This window comes from Drosophila yakuba, chromosome 2R, assembly GCF_016746365.2.
Source record: "Drosophila yakuba strain Tai18E2 chromosome 2R, Prin_Dyak_Tai18E2_2.1, whole genome shotgun sequence".
Lineage (NCBI taxonomy): Eukaryota > Metazoa > Arthropoda > Insecta > Diptera > Drosophilidae > Drosophila > Drosophila yakuba.
Window position 1 is genome coordinate 19,591,077 of NC_052528.2, and position 15,396 is coordinate 19,606,472.

General features: G+C 45.6%; 3 protein-coding genes across 4 annotated transcripts; 2 read left to right on the plus strand and 1 right to left on the minus strand.

The window, feature by feature from the left end:
• Positions 1-18: 18 nt before the first annotated feature.
• Positions 19-6,093, minus strand: LOC6531465 (lissencephaly-1 homolog). The gene is made up of 8 exons (XM_002092228.3): positions 5,945-6,093; positions 2,717-2,824; positions 2,347-2,647; positions 2,120-2,276; positions 1,882-2,059; positions 1,681-1,816; positions 1,262-1,613; positions 19-1,198 (listed from the first exon to the last, which is right to left on the minus strand). The coding sequence occupies exons 2-8, from the start codon at positions 2,752-2,754 to the stop codon at positions 1,125-1,127; spliced, it is 1,236 nt and encodes a 411-aa protein (XP_002092264.1). The 5' UTR covers positions 2,755-2,824; positions 5,945-6,093; the 3' UTR covers positions 19-1,124.
• A 496-nt stretch (positions 6,094-6,589) lies between these two features.
• Positions 6,590-13,867, plus strand: LOC6531466 (phosphatidylinositol phosphatase PTPRQ). Of its 2 annotated transcripts, none has more exons than XM_002092229.4 (18): positions 6,590-6,734; positions 8,152-8,311; positions 8,383-8,518; positions 8,587-8,699; positions 8,770-9,282; positions 9,343-9,495; positions 9,558-9,845; positions 9,900-10,210; positions 10,275-10,443; positions 10,674-10,796; positions 10,855-11,172; positions 11,274-11,615; positions 11,680-12,283; positions 12,340-12,539; positions 12,597-12,667; positions 12,724-12,858; positions 12,919-13,293; positions 13,356-13,867. In XM_002092229.4, the coding sequence occupies exons 2-18, from the start codon at positions 8,176-8,178 to the stop codon at positions 13,671-13,673; spliced, it is 4,305 nt and encodes a 1,434-aa protein (XP_002092265.1). In that variant the 5' UTR covers positions 6,590-6,734; positions 8,152-8,175; the 3' UTR covers positions 13,674-13,867. The 2 variants fall into 2 exon arrangements, with proteins under 2 accessions (XP_002092265.1, XP_039228656.1); XM_039372722.2 differs by having other exon boundaries at positions 8,155-8,311.
• An 84-nt stretch (positions 13,868-13,951) lies between these two features.
• Positions 13,952-15,339, plus strand: LOC6531467 (splicing factor YJU2). The gene is made up of 3 exons (XM_002092230.3): positions 13,952-14,168; positions 14,223-14,791; positions 14,852-15,339. The coding sequence occupies exons 1-3, from the start codon at positions 14,145-14,147 to the stop codon at positions 15,273-15,275; spliced, it is 1,017 nt and encodes a 338-aa protein (XP_002092266.1). The 5' UTR covers positions 13,952-14,144; the 3' UTR covers positions 15,276-15,339.
• The last annotated feature ends 57 nt before the right edge of the window (positions 15,340-15,396 follow it).

Sequence of the window (15,396 nt, forward strand, 5' to 3'; positions counted from 1 at the left end):
CCCTTGGGTATAAACATATTTTTTCTGGTTTCTTGAAGAAGCAAGTTTTTATTGTTTTCAATAATTAGATTTCTTGAATCCGAAAAATCGTTTCTTTTAATTGCTGGATTTTTTGCTTTTTTTTCCAGATACATCTATATGATTTCTCGTTTTTCCACAAATAATTATTTATAGTATATTTATATATAGGTATATTTTTTGCCGTTGCTCTTAAATAAACAATTACAAATAAATTTGCAGCATTTTTCTACTATGTAAACCGTAAAAGTAAATTATATTTTGAACTTAAAGCCAACTTAAATTTGTAAGCATTTTGAAAGGTATTTTGTTTTTGTTGAAGATCCTTTCGCGAAAAAGAACACAAAACAGGAATTGTGTAAAGTGCATACGGCTAAAAGAAGCAAACTGTTATCGTAAAAACTACCTCAATTATGATAAAAAGCATGTTGCACTTCAAGTAATTCTCATTAACAAACTTCTCTTTGTGAGTACAAGTTTTCTTAGATGTTGAAATACTTTTTGCTTATATATTTTTTCAGCGAATTTAGCTATTATTATGCATACATTGCAAACACTAAAACACATCAACGTCATTGAATTTTTTCAAGTGAGTGCGAGTGCTCGGGTACATTTGTGGATGGAAAAACATTTCTGCGCCACATGGTACAACTAGCTGTCGAATGAAATACAGTTTACCATTGTAAATACCTTTCATTCTCATCGAATTCTACGACAAATTCAAGTTAGGATGTCTGTTTTGTTTAGCGAGCCTGTGCTGGTTTATAAAGGAGGGCTTTAACTTTAAACGATAATTGTATGTAGGTATATTTTAGGCATTATGTTTATGTACTTTGTATAGTAGGTAGGTAGTTAGTTTAGTTAGAAGGTCGTACAATTAAATAAATAATTCGTTTTCGCCAGTTTCATTCAGTTTTAAAATACAACATGTTCATTTTGCTTTCGGACGCTGACACAGAAAGCGTCTGGAAAATAAACTTCCGCGGAGGTGGCTGAGACTGCTCGTGTGTGTGTGGGCGTGGTGTGTGGGTATGTGATTTAATATATTAGCTTTATTTATGTTTAAATTGAGAAGTAAGCAGAACCCTTGCCGAGTTATCCTTAATTTAACGACATTCCCAGACCTTAACTGTTTGATCTACGCTACCGCTAATAACGTACGGATGCGCTTTGTGAAAATCTGCAAGGAAACGCATGGTAAATAAAAAATATAGTTCATATACACAATTGGTGTGTAACCCACCTATGGAGGTGCAGAAATGCTGATGCGCGTATAGCGTCTTCATGCATCGCTTGTTGCGCAAGTCCCAGACCCGAATGGTCTTGTCATCGCTGGCCGACACCAAGTATTTGCCACCAGGATGGAATGCCAGGCCACGCACCCAGTTGTCATGGCCACTCAGGGTAAGCAGGCACAGACCAACGCTCACGTCCCAAATGCGAATGGTTTTGTCGCGAGAGCCGGAGGCCAGGAACGGGCCCTGATGATGACCCTTCTTGTTGTCCGCTCCGGCTGCCTCGTTTATCGCAGAGGCTGCGGCTTCCGGCGCCCAGGCAATGCACTCCACAGTATGCTCATGATCGCGTAATTCAACCTGCAGAAGAATCAAACCGTCGTTAGACTCTTCATTGCCAGCTGAAGCTACAACTCGCCATGCTCACCTTGCAGTCTTTTGAATTCGTCAACCAAACACGTATTGTCTGATCATTTGAGCATGTGGCAAAGATGCTGCCTTCGATGTGCACTCGCACCATTCGCACCCACTCTCGATGGCCTGTGTAGGTTTTCACACAGTAGCTGAAGGTGAGAAATCACATGTTAGTAACTTATATCCTTTTTAAGCAGCAATCTTTTTTACTCACCCTGTGGCCACCTCCCACATTTTAATGGTGCGGTCCCGTGATGCAGAGAGAACGTAATCTCCGGCCGGCACAAAGGCCACCGACGAGACATTGTGATCGTGACCATGCATGGTTTTGATGCACTCGTAGCTCTGCTGGAAATCCCACAATTTGATGGACAAGTCCGCGCTGCAGGAAGCTATTCCAAATAAAACAAAATTAATGGCTTTCTACAATTTGAAATGTGTCATGATCTTACCCAAAAGCTTGCCCTGGGCATCGAATGCCACATCCTGCACCGAGTCCGTGTGTCCCTTCAGACTGCGCTCGTACTCGCCGGTTTCGAAGTCCCAAATCCTAATGGTGGCGTCTTCGGATGCGGAAACCATAAGACCAAAGATAGGATGAAAAATTACCTGCAATAATAAAATATATTTTATTTTTTAACAACTTGTTAACTTGTTAATCGACTTAAGACCAACTTACCCTTGTTATGCTGGCACGATGACCGGTCAGGGAGAACTTCTCTGGCGGCCGTGGTATCCACTCGCCAGGCGTCCGTTTGTTCTTTGTGGGCGCGCCCTCGATGACCTCTTTCTCAGCTTCAGTGAGCTTAGCCTCTAGTTCCATCACTTTCTTCTGCAGCCGGATGACGGACGTCCATTTCTTCTCCAACAGTCCGCCAAACTTCTTTTCCACTTCTGTGCTGAGATCGGCCTCCTTGCGGAAGGTCTCCAATGAGTCGGCGTAGCCATTTGAGCCCAGGTAATCGGCAATCGCTTGGTTACTAATGGAGGTGGCAAAATTTAAAAGATTAGATTAAAGAGTACACTTATATCAGATGACTGGGACTTACAGCTCCTCGCGCTGCCGCTGCGACAACACCATTTTCATACTGTTTTCCGATTTGGCTTGTTTTGCTTCTCTCGTTCGATTCGGTTTTCCGCCTTCAATTCGTGTAATTCTGCAATGGAAAAGGTAGACACTTAATATGTGTACAGTAGTTCTTCCCGCAGTCTTATATATGATATATTTCATATAATTCTCGAAAATCATTTCATTACAGAGAATTATGTATATTTTGTGGTCGTCTACGGAAATTCTACTGTACAATGATGAATCGCTGTGCTGGAGACAGGAAATTGGTTTCGCAAAACTTAAATGCCAAAAATGCCAGCAAGTTTCGTTTGAGTTCTCATGGAGGGCAAGTCACCCACATTTTCTTGGATTTTTTGGCAGCAGTATTTCAGTTTCCTATGCTCAGCTTTCGTCTAGTCATTATACTGTTTTTATTCTCTTCTTTACTCCCAAAACCCAAAGCGGAGCATCATCATTATCGTCGTCTGTGGTTTCTGGCACACATTTTTGTGTTGCCCGTGCCTCAAATAATTGGGCAAAAAAAAAAAATGATAATCGAAACGTTTGCAAAGCTTAAAGCGAACCACCAATTGGTAACCCTGCAATCGACATGCACTCGTCATCAGCGAGTTCAAGGGTCGATTCCACATGGAATTGGGCACAAACAATACGGCAGGAGCGGTGTTTGTATGATTAGTGCCCGTTTTTTTTGGACTGCAATACCTATTTAATCAACTCAAGGTGGCCAAATCACGGGTATAACACGCAATAAAACAGCAGCAATCGGAAACAAATAGCAAACGCATATCTGACGTACTTGATAACGATGGACAACTGACGCGTTGCCAACAAATACTAGTGACTGAAAATCCACGGCAAGGCAAAGCCAATTAGCCGGACTTAACGGTGGTTCAAGCAACTTCTTATAGGTAAATAAGGCTGCGAAAGAGCGTGCGAGCGAAGAAGCAGAACAAACACGGACACCAGCGGTGCAATTGATAGCATCATACCGAATTCTATTACTTATTAGCTAATTTAATTTGTATTATAACTTTATTGGTTAAAAGTATTTATCATGACATCATATAATAAAAATATGAAGCGTTATGAAAGCTTGTGAAATAGACTGTTATAGAAAAACTTATATTTCTTCAGAAAAATATTTAATGTCTTAGTCTTTGAAAACATAAACATCTTGAATTCAGAACTACTATCTTGGCCCCACCTGTAAGAGACACTCTCACACATCACGGACTAGGAAATGACGTTTTCAAATTATTTTTGGCCAAATGATATTTAACGATTTTTTTGAACTAGCAAATATGCCAAAAAAGACAACCAAAAACTGACCAAACGGGTTCGCAGTCGAGTTCGATTCGGAACCGCCACTCAATATAGCCGTGAGTCATGCGGCTGGACGCGACTTGGACTACTCCTATACTGGCTGGCTTATCAGCTGTATTGGAGCACTTGGCGCTCATCGTTTGCATATTGTGGGTGGATGTTTGGCTGCGCGCTAACTGCGCATCTAAATATATCCCAGGAAAATCGATGAAAAGCGTTGCGAACGTCACGAGTATTAATGGAAAAGTGGAGCGTGGGCAGCAAAGTGGGGTTAAGATGGTGGAGGTTCCTTAAGCCCTCGGAGCACCGAACGGAGTCAACACTGTTTGTGTTGTGGCAACCTGGCATTCCGCAGCACAAAGCCATGCGCATTGTAACCGTAAAGCTGTGGGTGTGTGCCACATGGGGGAAGCAAAACAATGGGAAGGGGGCGTTTGGGTCGCACGCCACACCAGAAATGTTACTAAATCAGTGAAAAAAAATGCGATTCTCATTGTTGCACTTGCCTAAGCTGATTTAATATTTGAATTTTAAATGGTCTTGTGTGGGCGTGAGAGCGAGATAGTTGGCAAGGGGAATAGACCAGGGCTGCACACCTCACACACTCACGAACCCACACACGCACACAGTAAGGTCTTGTATTTTAAGGATCTTTCTCTCCCTCTCACTCCCCCTTTCGTTTGGATTCGCTTGCTGATTCTCTCTCTCTCCCGCTCTGGCAAACAGACCTTGCACTTGCCTTTGCTTGTTTATTTGCGTGTTTCATTGATTAGCACACACTCACACACGCGCCGGCGAGCAAATGCAACTGCAATTTCAAGTGCAAAAAGAGAGAGGGAAAAGGAAAACAATAACCAAAAAAGCTTTGAACTCCAGCTTTAACCCCTCGGCGGGTATTGAAAGCAGGGACTAACCGTTAGCGCGGGGTCTTTATGTTTTGCCTTTCTTTAACCCACTGCTGGGAACGTGCAAAAAGCTCGTAACCAGATAATAGAAACAATTTGCAGTGTCAGGAGCGCTTTCCACACATTCTGGGAAATCGCAACGGGTCTTGAATACCTATAAGAATGCCGCAGCAAAAAGCCCAAAACGGAAAACTGTAAAAAACAACAACAACACAAGCACAGCGAAGAAAATAAAACGAGATTTCTTGTGCATTGGCAGAACTGGTTTGCCCAGTAATAGGTGTTGGTCTATGGGGGAACGGGAAGTACATATATGCAAGGAATCGGCCAGTTCGGGGACTCGACTTGGCTAAAAATCGATCAATTCTACTTTTGGCGAGGGGGAGGACTCCAACACATGCGCGAAAATCCACAGACATCGTCACTCGCACACACAAACACTCGCGCACGCACACCAACGCACGCGATGTGTCATCGCTTTCTGGTGGTTGTAAATAAAATGTAATCGTAGTTCGTTTCTCCACTTATTTACTGATTGCCTTTTTGTTCAACACACTACTTTTTTTTGTGCATAATTTGGATAACTCTTTCGCTTGTTGTTTCAATCTCTTTTCAATAACAAACACAATAACAACAACAGTTTGAACGAAAATACTGTTACGACGGCCATCTTGGATAGAGAGAGGGGCCAAGAGAAAGAAATGTCCCAAAGGCAATATGCAAAATGGGGAAAAAGGACAAATATCCAATCGCATATATATAATATTCTTTTTTCCGACTCCAGCCATCAAACTTGGTACATAAAGCGCGCACTAACACTCTGCCATTGGCAGTTTTGTACATATGACGTTTTTTTTTTCATTTTTCCCAGTTGCCCATTACACAGTTTGGTTGCGAAAAATCCAATTTGCTTGGGAGTTCTTTTTACAACGCGACGACTTGATGTTTGTTCTCATTATGCAGCGAACTTTACTTACATCAATTTAGTTTTTCATATATTTATAATTAGGCTTATTTATTTATGTTTAATTGAATTATACGAAAAGAATTACGCAGAAAAGTGACGAGCGGACGAAAATGCTTCGATTAGTGTGACCGCCGTGCAAGCAGCTGAAAAAGCATCACGGGACTATCGATTCTAGCGATTTCCTATCGATGCCAGCCAGCGATGTTAAATCTGACCATCAAAATATTTAATTACTTATAAATACTTATTAAACCGTGTCACTTTAATTTTAAATGTAGGACTTAAAGAAGTAAAATCATTAAGTAAAGAACGAGTTGCTTAAACCGTGACTTAAGCACCTACATGGATGCAGGCGCAGTGTAAACAGCTTATAAAATCGGCGCGCAGTTTAAAATACTGATAAGGAAATGGACCTTCGTCAGCTTTTTTTGTACGGAACCGTGTCCGCCTACCAGTTAGTGATCAAAATGGAATCCAATTATTTATGCCATATAAGTACATTCAATATTCGATAGTCAACACTGCAGTTCGCTAATTGTAAACTGACTTTGTTGTTATCTTACTCACACACCCGCGATGGGAGTAAACTTTCCTTATCACTGCTCACTCGCCGCCAGAACAACGCAACCGATTTATGGAGTACTCCCTTTGGCGCTCAGTGTTCGAGAATCGCTCAGCGGAAACGGTTATAATTACTGGTATTCGTCCAGCACATTCGTTATTCATATTCAGTGCCAAAATATTCGTCGTCTCGCGCCCCCAAAAACAGCAACAACAATTTTAGCAACCATCTGCCACCTGTGAGTGCATGGTTTCGAACACAATCTCAACCTTTCATTGGGGAAATTGACGAATAATGTAAATAATTTGCCAAATTTTGGGCACTCGTGTGTTATCAGTTTTCGATTTAATCAGCCATTTGTACGCATTACATTATAGCCAGTATAGCCGATTCGCTCCATTCGGTGGCTATATGTATATATGTAGATTATTCAGATTTGCAATGGTGATTTACTAATCCTGTGCTGGCAGATCCTCCCGGCCTTCTAGCGTTTAAATACTGAAATCGAAAGCCATTTATGAGCCAGCCACCCATTTGGGTGGGTGTTATCAGGCGGACACTGATTATATGCCAATGATAAAGGCCGCTTGTTCGTGTGTAACCGTTAAATGGTTATTATTGGCTTATTTGGTGTTTTGAAAACCTCGGCGCACCGCGATTTGTTTAAACAATCGGGCACAGACATTGGCAAATTGTCACTGTTCTTCACACTTTCTGATAACCGTGCGCCCATCAATAATGATCGGAAAATGTCATTTTATTTGCTTTAAAGAGCTGTCTTCTTCGGTTGCTTCCGTTGCGGCGACAACTGAAATTAGTAATTAGTGCTGCCAATTTCGTTGTGCGGAATTCTTACGATTAGAGCGCTTCGGTGACGCACTTCGCATATAGGCTGTATGGCATAGTCTATATATCTATTGCTATAACCATTCCAATTGCGACTGCGTGATGGGATTGCAAACGGAGCTCTGATTAATTACATTCGAATGTGTGGATTTTCAGCGAATCCGTCGTTAATTTTTTCGATTACTATTGGGTTGTCCAACAAGCCATTATCAGTATCTGTATCTGTATCTGTTGACCACTTCTCCAGCATGTGAAGTGGCTTGATAAGATTCTAGGGATCCAAGTAAATAGAATAATGAGACTGCTAACGTTCGCAACTTCTCAACTTTATTCCCATGAACTTCCGCTGCCCTTAAAGACCAATACTCCATTGCTTCGAGTTTAAGCCACGACTGTGAGATACCCCCTTTTTTTAGTGGTATCTCAACCCGTTTATGGTTTACATTTTCCAATTACGTGTGGCATTTCTGAAATGACCATAAATCGCTCGCAGACAATTTATGCATTGCTTTAATTTGTTGCGCTGGTCAGCAACGTGGAGATCCAGAATCGCTTCCCACAACGCGAGATAAACGAAAGTTCGGCGGCCACTAATTGTTTACGAATCACCTTTCGTTTGCCCACGTCCAGTGAACTCTTATTTGTTGTGTTTATAAACAAATGAAACAGTGTGTGAGACGCCAAGTGATTTGCAATTTTGGGCGAGGTTAATGCTTCGCGGAAAATTCCGAGAAGGAACCGGTTGCATTAGCTCCCCGCCGATAACCATTTGTTATTAATAATTAATAACGCATTACTCATCGCCACAGCAGCAGGAGCAATGAGGCCCTAAGATGCACTTCACAGACTGGAAGCAATCCTTCAGGGTTCACGCACTGATCCTTGCCCTTGTCCTGTGGATCGCCGGGGTCCAAGGACAGACCGATGATCCGCGGGTGGCAGTGAGTGAGAGCCAGGAGCTGGCCGATAGTAAGTAACACATTATGACTGATATTGTGATAGTAATACACTTTAATATTCCAATACTTGGCTACCTCCAGAGGTGGAGGTGTCTGTGGTCTCCACGGTCTATACACTCGCGTTCAGCATCTCCGACGAGTCGGAGTACTCCATCAGCAAGGTGACCTGTCGCAATGGCACCGGATCGGAAACCGAAGCCAACGCAGCTCACGTGTGGTTAGTAGAACGTTTTGAGTTTAAGGACACTCCGGACTAATAGTAATGCTAATACCTATGATTGCTAGCGAAAACCTCAATCCGTGCACCTTCTACACGTCGGTGGTTTCGTTCCGGTCAAAGGTCGTCGGCAAACCAACGCCTTCCGACCAAACGAAATATGCCTACACTGAATATAAGCGTGAGTTGATACATATTTGAACCCTGAATAAAACAAGAACCCATATTACGAGTATCATGTGTCCGCACAGAGCCCAAGACGAAGGTGACCTCCGTGGTGGCCACAGCGAACACAATCAAGGTGACCTGGCAGACGACGGACCGCGCCTGTGTGGAGTCCTTTGGGATTGCGGCCAAGGCGACGGACTACACCAAGTCCGTTCAGCTGCTGAACGACAAAAGTTCGCAGACTTTTGTCAACTTAAGTGCCTGCCTGACGCACACCATCACCCTGGATACGAAGAACAACGCCAGCGTTGTGGTGGACACGGATACCACCGATGTGGACACCCAGTACGCGGAGCCCGGCGATCTGGCCATGAACATAACGAACCTGGCCAGTGGCATCACGGTGGTCACGTGGGGAGATCCCTCCGAGAAGAACTGCATCAGCAACTATGTCTTCAAGTGGCAACGCAACGATTGCGGTACGGATCAAAACCAGGATACCACCACGGATGAGCCCAGTACGGAAACCACAAACGATGCTGACTACGTGACCACCACGCCAATGGAGACCACACCAGATACGCCAAGTGATACAGGTAAACATTAGTTTTCCCTTTATAAGCTCCTTATGGTAAGTGCTATGATAATCCCAACAGTTCAGTGCGAGTGGACCGATGTCTCCTCCGATGGCAAGCTGCGGGAGTACCTCCTAACCGATCTCCAGGGCTGTGAGCTGTACACCTTTCAGGTGTTCATCAACGAGAACAGCACGGCCAAGGCTTCGCAGCAGTTTACTTCGGCGGAAAAGAGTGGGTATAACCAGAAACCACATAGCCACATAACCCATAACTCCTAACTTCCCATAACCTAGTGGTCAGTGCGGTCTATGAGCCCAGACCCACCGCCGATCCCACCCAGCTGCATTGGACTTGGTCGTCTCCCCAAAATCATCCCAAATGCGTGGCGAATTACAATGTAACGCTGACGGGGCCCATCCAACGATCGGAAAACAAAACCTATAACGTGGTCACCAAGGAGACGTTCGCCACCTTCGCCGATCTCGATCCGTGTGGCATATACTTGGTGGAGATTGTGCCCAATCAGCTGAATGGAACCACTGGAACCAAGTACCAGGAGCAGAGCACCGTTGCCGAGGATCGTGAGTGACTTATCCAAGCTCATCCGACAGCTACGACTGATTATCTTCTTGTAGAGCCCTCCGAGATTCAGGATCCCGTAGTGGAACCGAGCGCCTACTCGATGGAGGTGAGCTGGAAGACGCCCACGTACGCCGATCTGTGCATCGATGGCTATCGGCTGTCCGGCTGGATGGAGGATGACAAGCTGGTCGAGGTGGAAGCACTTAGTGTAACCACCCAGAACACGACGGTGGTCTTCGACAAGAATCTGCTGGCCTGCCAGCTCTACATCCTCCAGATAATCCCATATACCAAGGAAAACCTCGATGGCCAGCTCAGACAAGTCAGCGTGGAGACCAAAGCGGCTATAGTCGATATCTCAAAGGTACTGCTTGTCATAAATGTAATCGTAGACCAATTTTTACTGACTGCATGTATTTTTGCTGTAGGTCAAACTGGAAAGGAAGCAAGCTGGCTCCGATTTCATTGAGTTAATCGCCTTCAATGCGGACTACAACAACACCTGTCCGACGATCTTCGCGCTCTTCAGCTGCAATGCCACCACCCAGGTGCGCCATCCGTATGCGGAGCAGTACGTGGAGGGGCACAGCAAACAAGGTGGGTACTGGTCATCCAGGATATGGGCATTCTCTGGATTTCATCTTGGGTATCTTATGGGCATTCTCTTGATTTCATATCTTATGGGCATCCTCTGGATTTCACATGGGTATCTAATGGACATCCTATGGATTTCTTATTGGTATCTTATGGGCGTCCTATGGATTTCATCTGGGTATCTCATGGGTACAGATAGTCAGATAGCTGTTCTAATCCTATTCCATTCTCAGGTTTCAATGCAAGTCTCAGTCCACTTTCGCCGTACACGGTCCACGTCTGCAGAGTAATACTCTACAATGTGGCAGGACCTTCCGATCCCTATATCCTCGCCAATCTGCAGACCACAGCCTACTGTAAGATATAGTGATCTTTACAAGAAACTTATATATGTAATTGGAATTCGAATTGCAGTTCCCGAGGTGCCGGAGAATGTGACGCTGGAGAAGAGCACCGTGAGCAGTCTACTGTTCAACTGGGATCCGCCCACCTACACAAATGGACCCATGAAGTACTACCAGGTTTTCCTCATGCGCCACGAGCCCAGCTACTTTGTGCCCGAGGAGTGCGCCGAGGTGCCGCAGGACACCAAGTCGGAGACCAAGGGCGATCCCAATGTGAACTTCACGGGTCTGGCTCCGGCGGTGCGATATATGATGCAGGTTGCGGCACAGAATGACTTCGGCATGGGCACCTACACCGAGCCCGTAATTGGCACCACTTTGCCCGCAGGTAAGTTAGGCACCAGGACTCGATTAACTAAAGGTGTCCTGATGATGCAATAAGTATAAGATATAATATAGATAGTAATACCAACATTTGCAACCTTGCAGTATCCGACAGCGTGACCCAGTTGACCGTTCTGTCCCAGGGTCCGAAGAACAATAACACCGAATACGAGGCGAACGTGACCATCACGTGGAATGTGCCCTGCAAGTCCAATGGCGTTATAGAGTACTTCCAGCTGAACTTCACAGGCTCGCGAACGAACTACGCTCCAGTCACATTGCAACGGAGGGTGCAACTGGACACGTGGAATAAACAGGGACGGATGTCCTACACGGAGACGGAAATGCAACCGCAGTTTGACTATACGGTGGAGGTGTCCGTGAAGAATCGCGATGTGGAGCAGTTGAGCAGCAGCGTAACTGGCAAATGGCAGTCGCCGCCGGGACGTAAGTATCGGAATTGTGGGGCCAACCATAAAGCCTTGATTACCATCCGTTTACCTTCTGGCAGTGCCCACCATTCCGAGTGAAGAGCTGATCAAGCAAATGCGCGCCAACGTCGACGAGACGTCCAGTCCAACGAAAACGGCCATTGTCCGACTTCCTGCCGACATCATGACATCCGAGTTCGGTGACATCAAGTGGATGGCACTGATGGTCTCGCAGAAGAACTGCGCTGGAGTCCCGCACCTTAAATACGATGTGAGCAGCGATTGGCCAAAGGTTCTATCCTATCAAGATGCCGGAGCCGATGGCACCGGCGACTGCAGCCTGGAGTACCAAACCACCGAAGAGCGCTGGCATCCGGAACCCGTTCAACGTCTGGGTAGGAATGGTCAGCTAACCAGCGAGGAGGAAATCGTTTTTACCATCGGAGTGGACAAGTGCTCCGAGATCACGAAGACGTACTGCAATGGACCATTGCTGCCCGACACGGATTACAACGTGGTGGTGAGACTGTTCACCGCCTCCGGTTATAGCGATGCCGCCGTTCTCAACTTTAAAACCAAGGCGGCCATCAAGGTGACCCTCATCCTGGTGAGCGTTTGCAGCTGTCTGCTGCTGGCCTTCGTGCTGGGATTGACGGTTCTCTGGGTGCGAAAGCGATTGGACTGGTAAGTCAACAATGGCAATCTTCTCCAGCAAAACAACTTAACTCAACTTGGTGCAGGAAACGGGATTCTGGCCAGGGTATCGAGGACCCCTTCGGCAATGTCATTGCCAAGAACTTTGCCATCTTTTATGCAGAGGTCGCGAAGCCCGAGAAACTGACCAGGGAGTTCAAGGAGATCACCGTCGTGGCCTTGGAGCTCAGCTACTCCGCCTCCGAATTGGGTTGCCACAAGAATCGCTATGCGGACATATACCCCTGTAAGTAGGAATTTAGATACGAATGATAAATACCTCTCTCATTTTCCTACTGAACAGACGACAAGAATCGCGTGATTCTGGACATCGATGCGGAGGGATCGGACTACATCAATGCCTCCTTCATAGACGTGAGTTGTGGTTGCTTACAAGGCAAAAGATCCTCTTAAATGCACCTACTTCGCAGGGTCACACCCGGAAGAAGGAGTACATAGCCACCCAGGGACCAAAACCCGAGAGTGTGATGGACTTCTGGCGCATGGTCCTGCAGTACAACGTGCGGGTTATTGTGCAAGTTACCCAGTTTCGCGAGGGCAATACGGTAAGGTTACCATGTGGTAAGGTCCTCGAAATGGAAGCTAAACCATCGTCTTGTCCACAGATCAAGTGCCACGAGTACTATCCTTACAATGCGCGTGGATTGACCGTGACTATCAAGTCCAAAGAGGTGTTGGAGCTGTACGATCGCACCGAGTTGACCGTTGTGCACGATAAGTACGGACTGAAGGAGAAGGTGATTCACTACTATTTCAAAAAATGGCCCGATCACGGCGTGCCCGAGGATCCCATGCACTTGATTGCGTTCGTGAAGAGGGTGAAGGCGGAACGGCGTCCCAGTTACTCGCCCATCGTGGTCCATTGCAGTGCGGGAGTGGGCAGAACGGGCACCTTTATCGGTCTGGATCTGATCATGCAGCGATTGAAGAGCGAGTCTAAAATCAATATTTTCGAAACGGTCAAAAAACTGCGTTTCCAGGTGAGTTTTTCAATGGTAACGCATACCCATTGGATATATCCTACTACTTTTATAACCTGCAGCGCATGAAAATGGTGCAAACGCAGCAGCAGTACACGTTCCTCTATGCCTGCACCTATGAGCTGGTCAAGCATAAGATTCCCCGAGCTGCCTTGAAAATGGAGGGGCGTTCCAAGTCCGAGACCATGCCCGCCATTCCGGCACCCAAAAAGGTGAGCTTTCCGGACGTGGATGTCGGCGACGGGAAGGTGTCATCGGCACCGTTGTCCGAAGTGGAGAACGGTGTGCCCATCCTGCAGTTGCCTGCTCGGTACTCCAGTCAGCGGAGGAGCAGTCCACCAGACGAAAACGGTGGTCCAACTACTAGCAGCAATATGTGAGAGGAGCTGTGTTCCGATAACATTTGTATTAACGATGTGTGTACAACGCAGCAGAAATAGTAGCCAAAGAAATGTGTGTCTAAAGTGTAAATTAAGCGTGAAACGTGTATTTAAATTTGGTAATTGCACTTGAAAAACTGTTTTTGTACATAAATGTTATTTATAACGAAGAGCATGTATAGCACAAAACTGTATTTTATGTAACTTATTTATTAAAATGGGCTGTTCAAGGTTATAAAAAAAGATATAATAAACTAAAATAAAAAAAATTATATCGTGTATAACAGCTTATACCAGTTTTCATTAACTTCAAATTTGGCGGCAACTGGAAACAAAAAGAGCGGGACAACTATATTTTCACAACGGTGGAATACGCCTTACAGCACTATTTGCTGTAAACATTTTACAGCACTGTTACGTAGATAAATATATTTTATTTATTTTAGTAGAAAATAAAGCGTACTCTTCAAAATGTCCGAGCGAAAGGTCTTAAACGTAAGTAAATACATATTACGTGAACAGAGCACCAATTGACCAACTCCCTTCCAGAAATACTATCCCCCGGACTTCGATCCGTCGAAGATTCCGCGCATGAAACTGGCCAAGAATCGGCAGTACACCGTGAGATTGATGGCTCCATTTAATATGCGCTGCAAGACCTGTGGGGAATACATCTACAAAGGCAAGAAGTTCAACGCTCGCAAGGAGGACGTGGAGAACGAAACCTACCTGGGCATTAGGATCTATCGGTTCTACATCAAGTGCACGCGATGCCTGCAGGAGATCTCCTTCAAGACAGATCCGCAGAACACGGATTACGAGATTGAGGCGGGTGCCACCAGGAATTTCATGGCTCTCAAGTTGGCCGAGGAGCAGGCACGCCGCGAGGAGCAGGAACTGCGCGAGGAGGAGGCCAACAATCCCATGAAGCTGCTCGAGAACCGCACCCAACAATCGCGCAACGAGATCGAAATGATCGAAAGCCTGGAGGAGTTGCGCGATCTCAACCGGCGCCAGCAGACAGTGGACTACAACACTCTGCTGCAGCAGTACAACACGGTGGAGACGGAGAGAGAGCGCCAGGAGCGGGAGGAGCGCGAAGACGAGGATTTCATCAAGTTCGTTCTTTACTTGATATTCTATATAGTTTGTATTTTTAACACATGGCATTTTCCTAGGTCTGTAAACTTTAGGAACAAACCAGAAGGAAGCTCCCGCGTTGTGGCCGAGGAAATCATTGAGGAGGTCAAGGAGGAACCGTTGGAACCACTGGCAGCTCCACCACCAGCCAAACAGGCCAAGGCCAGCACGCTAAGTGTTTCAGCCACATCATCCAGCAAAGCATCTGCCGCACAGTCCCTGGTCAAAAGAAAGGCTCCGTTGGTACTGGTTAAACCCAAGACAACTCCAGTAGCAAAGCCAGTTGAACCACAGTCCAAGGAAGGCAATGGAACGACGCAAGGCGAATCTAAACCAGCAACAACAATGACCTCAGTGGCATCCGCACCACCGGAAACTAAAGCTGCAAATCAGCCAGCTGCCGCTCCAGCTGGACTTTCCCTCTTGGCTGCCTACAGTGACAGCTCAGAGGATTCCAACTGACCAAGCATTTACCTAACACATCTAACAACTCAAGACAGATTAAAGGAAGTTCCAATAATACAAACAATCGATGTTTTTATTCCTATGAACTTGAAACATGCCGCATTCCATGAAATTCCCA

What these genes read in the sequence shown, in the direction of transcription:
- LOC6531467 (XM_002092230.3), top strand. Translation starts at nt 14,145, where the DNA reads ATGTCCGAGCGAAAGGTCTTAAAC. An exon ending in CCGAGCGAAAGGTCTTAAAC is followed by an intron (nt 14,169 to 14,222) that starts GTAAGTAAATAC and finishes ACTCCCTTCCAG; the next exon opens with AAATACTATCCCCCGGACTT. An exon ending in GAAGACGAGGATTTCATCAA is followed by an intron (nt 14,792 to 14,851) that starts GTTCGTTCTTTA and finishes GCATTTTCCTAG; the next exon opens with GTCTGTAAACTTTAGGAACA.
- LOC6531466 (XM_002092229.4), top strand. Translation starts at nt 8,176, where the DNA reads ATGCACTTCACAGACTGGAAGCAATCCTTCAGGGTTCACGCACTGATC. An exon ending in TGCCTACACTGAATATAAGC is followed by an intron (nt 8,700 to 8,769) that starts GTGAGTTGATAC and finishes GTGTCCGCACAG; the next exon opens with AGCCCAAGACGAAGGTGACC. An exon ending in GGAGGGGCACAGCAAACAAG is followed by an intron (nt 10,444 to 10,673) that starts GTGGGTACTGGT and finishes TTCCATTCTCAG; the next exon opens with GTTTCAATGCAAGTCTCAGT.
- LOC6531465 (XM_002092228.3), bottom strand. Translation starts at nt 2,754, where the DNA reads ATGAAAATGGTGTTGTCGCAGCGGCAGCGCGAGGAGCT. An exon ending in CAGCGGCAGCGCGAGGAGCT is followed by an intron (nt 2,648 to 2,716) that starts GTAAGTCCCAGT and finishes CACCTCCATTAG; the next exon opens with TAACCAAGCGATTGCCGATT. An exon ending in ATCGTGCCAGCATAACAAGG is followed by an intron (nt 2,277 to 2,346) that starts GTAAGTTGGTCT and finishes TTATTATTGCAG; the next exon opens with GTAATTTTTCATCCTATCTT.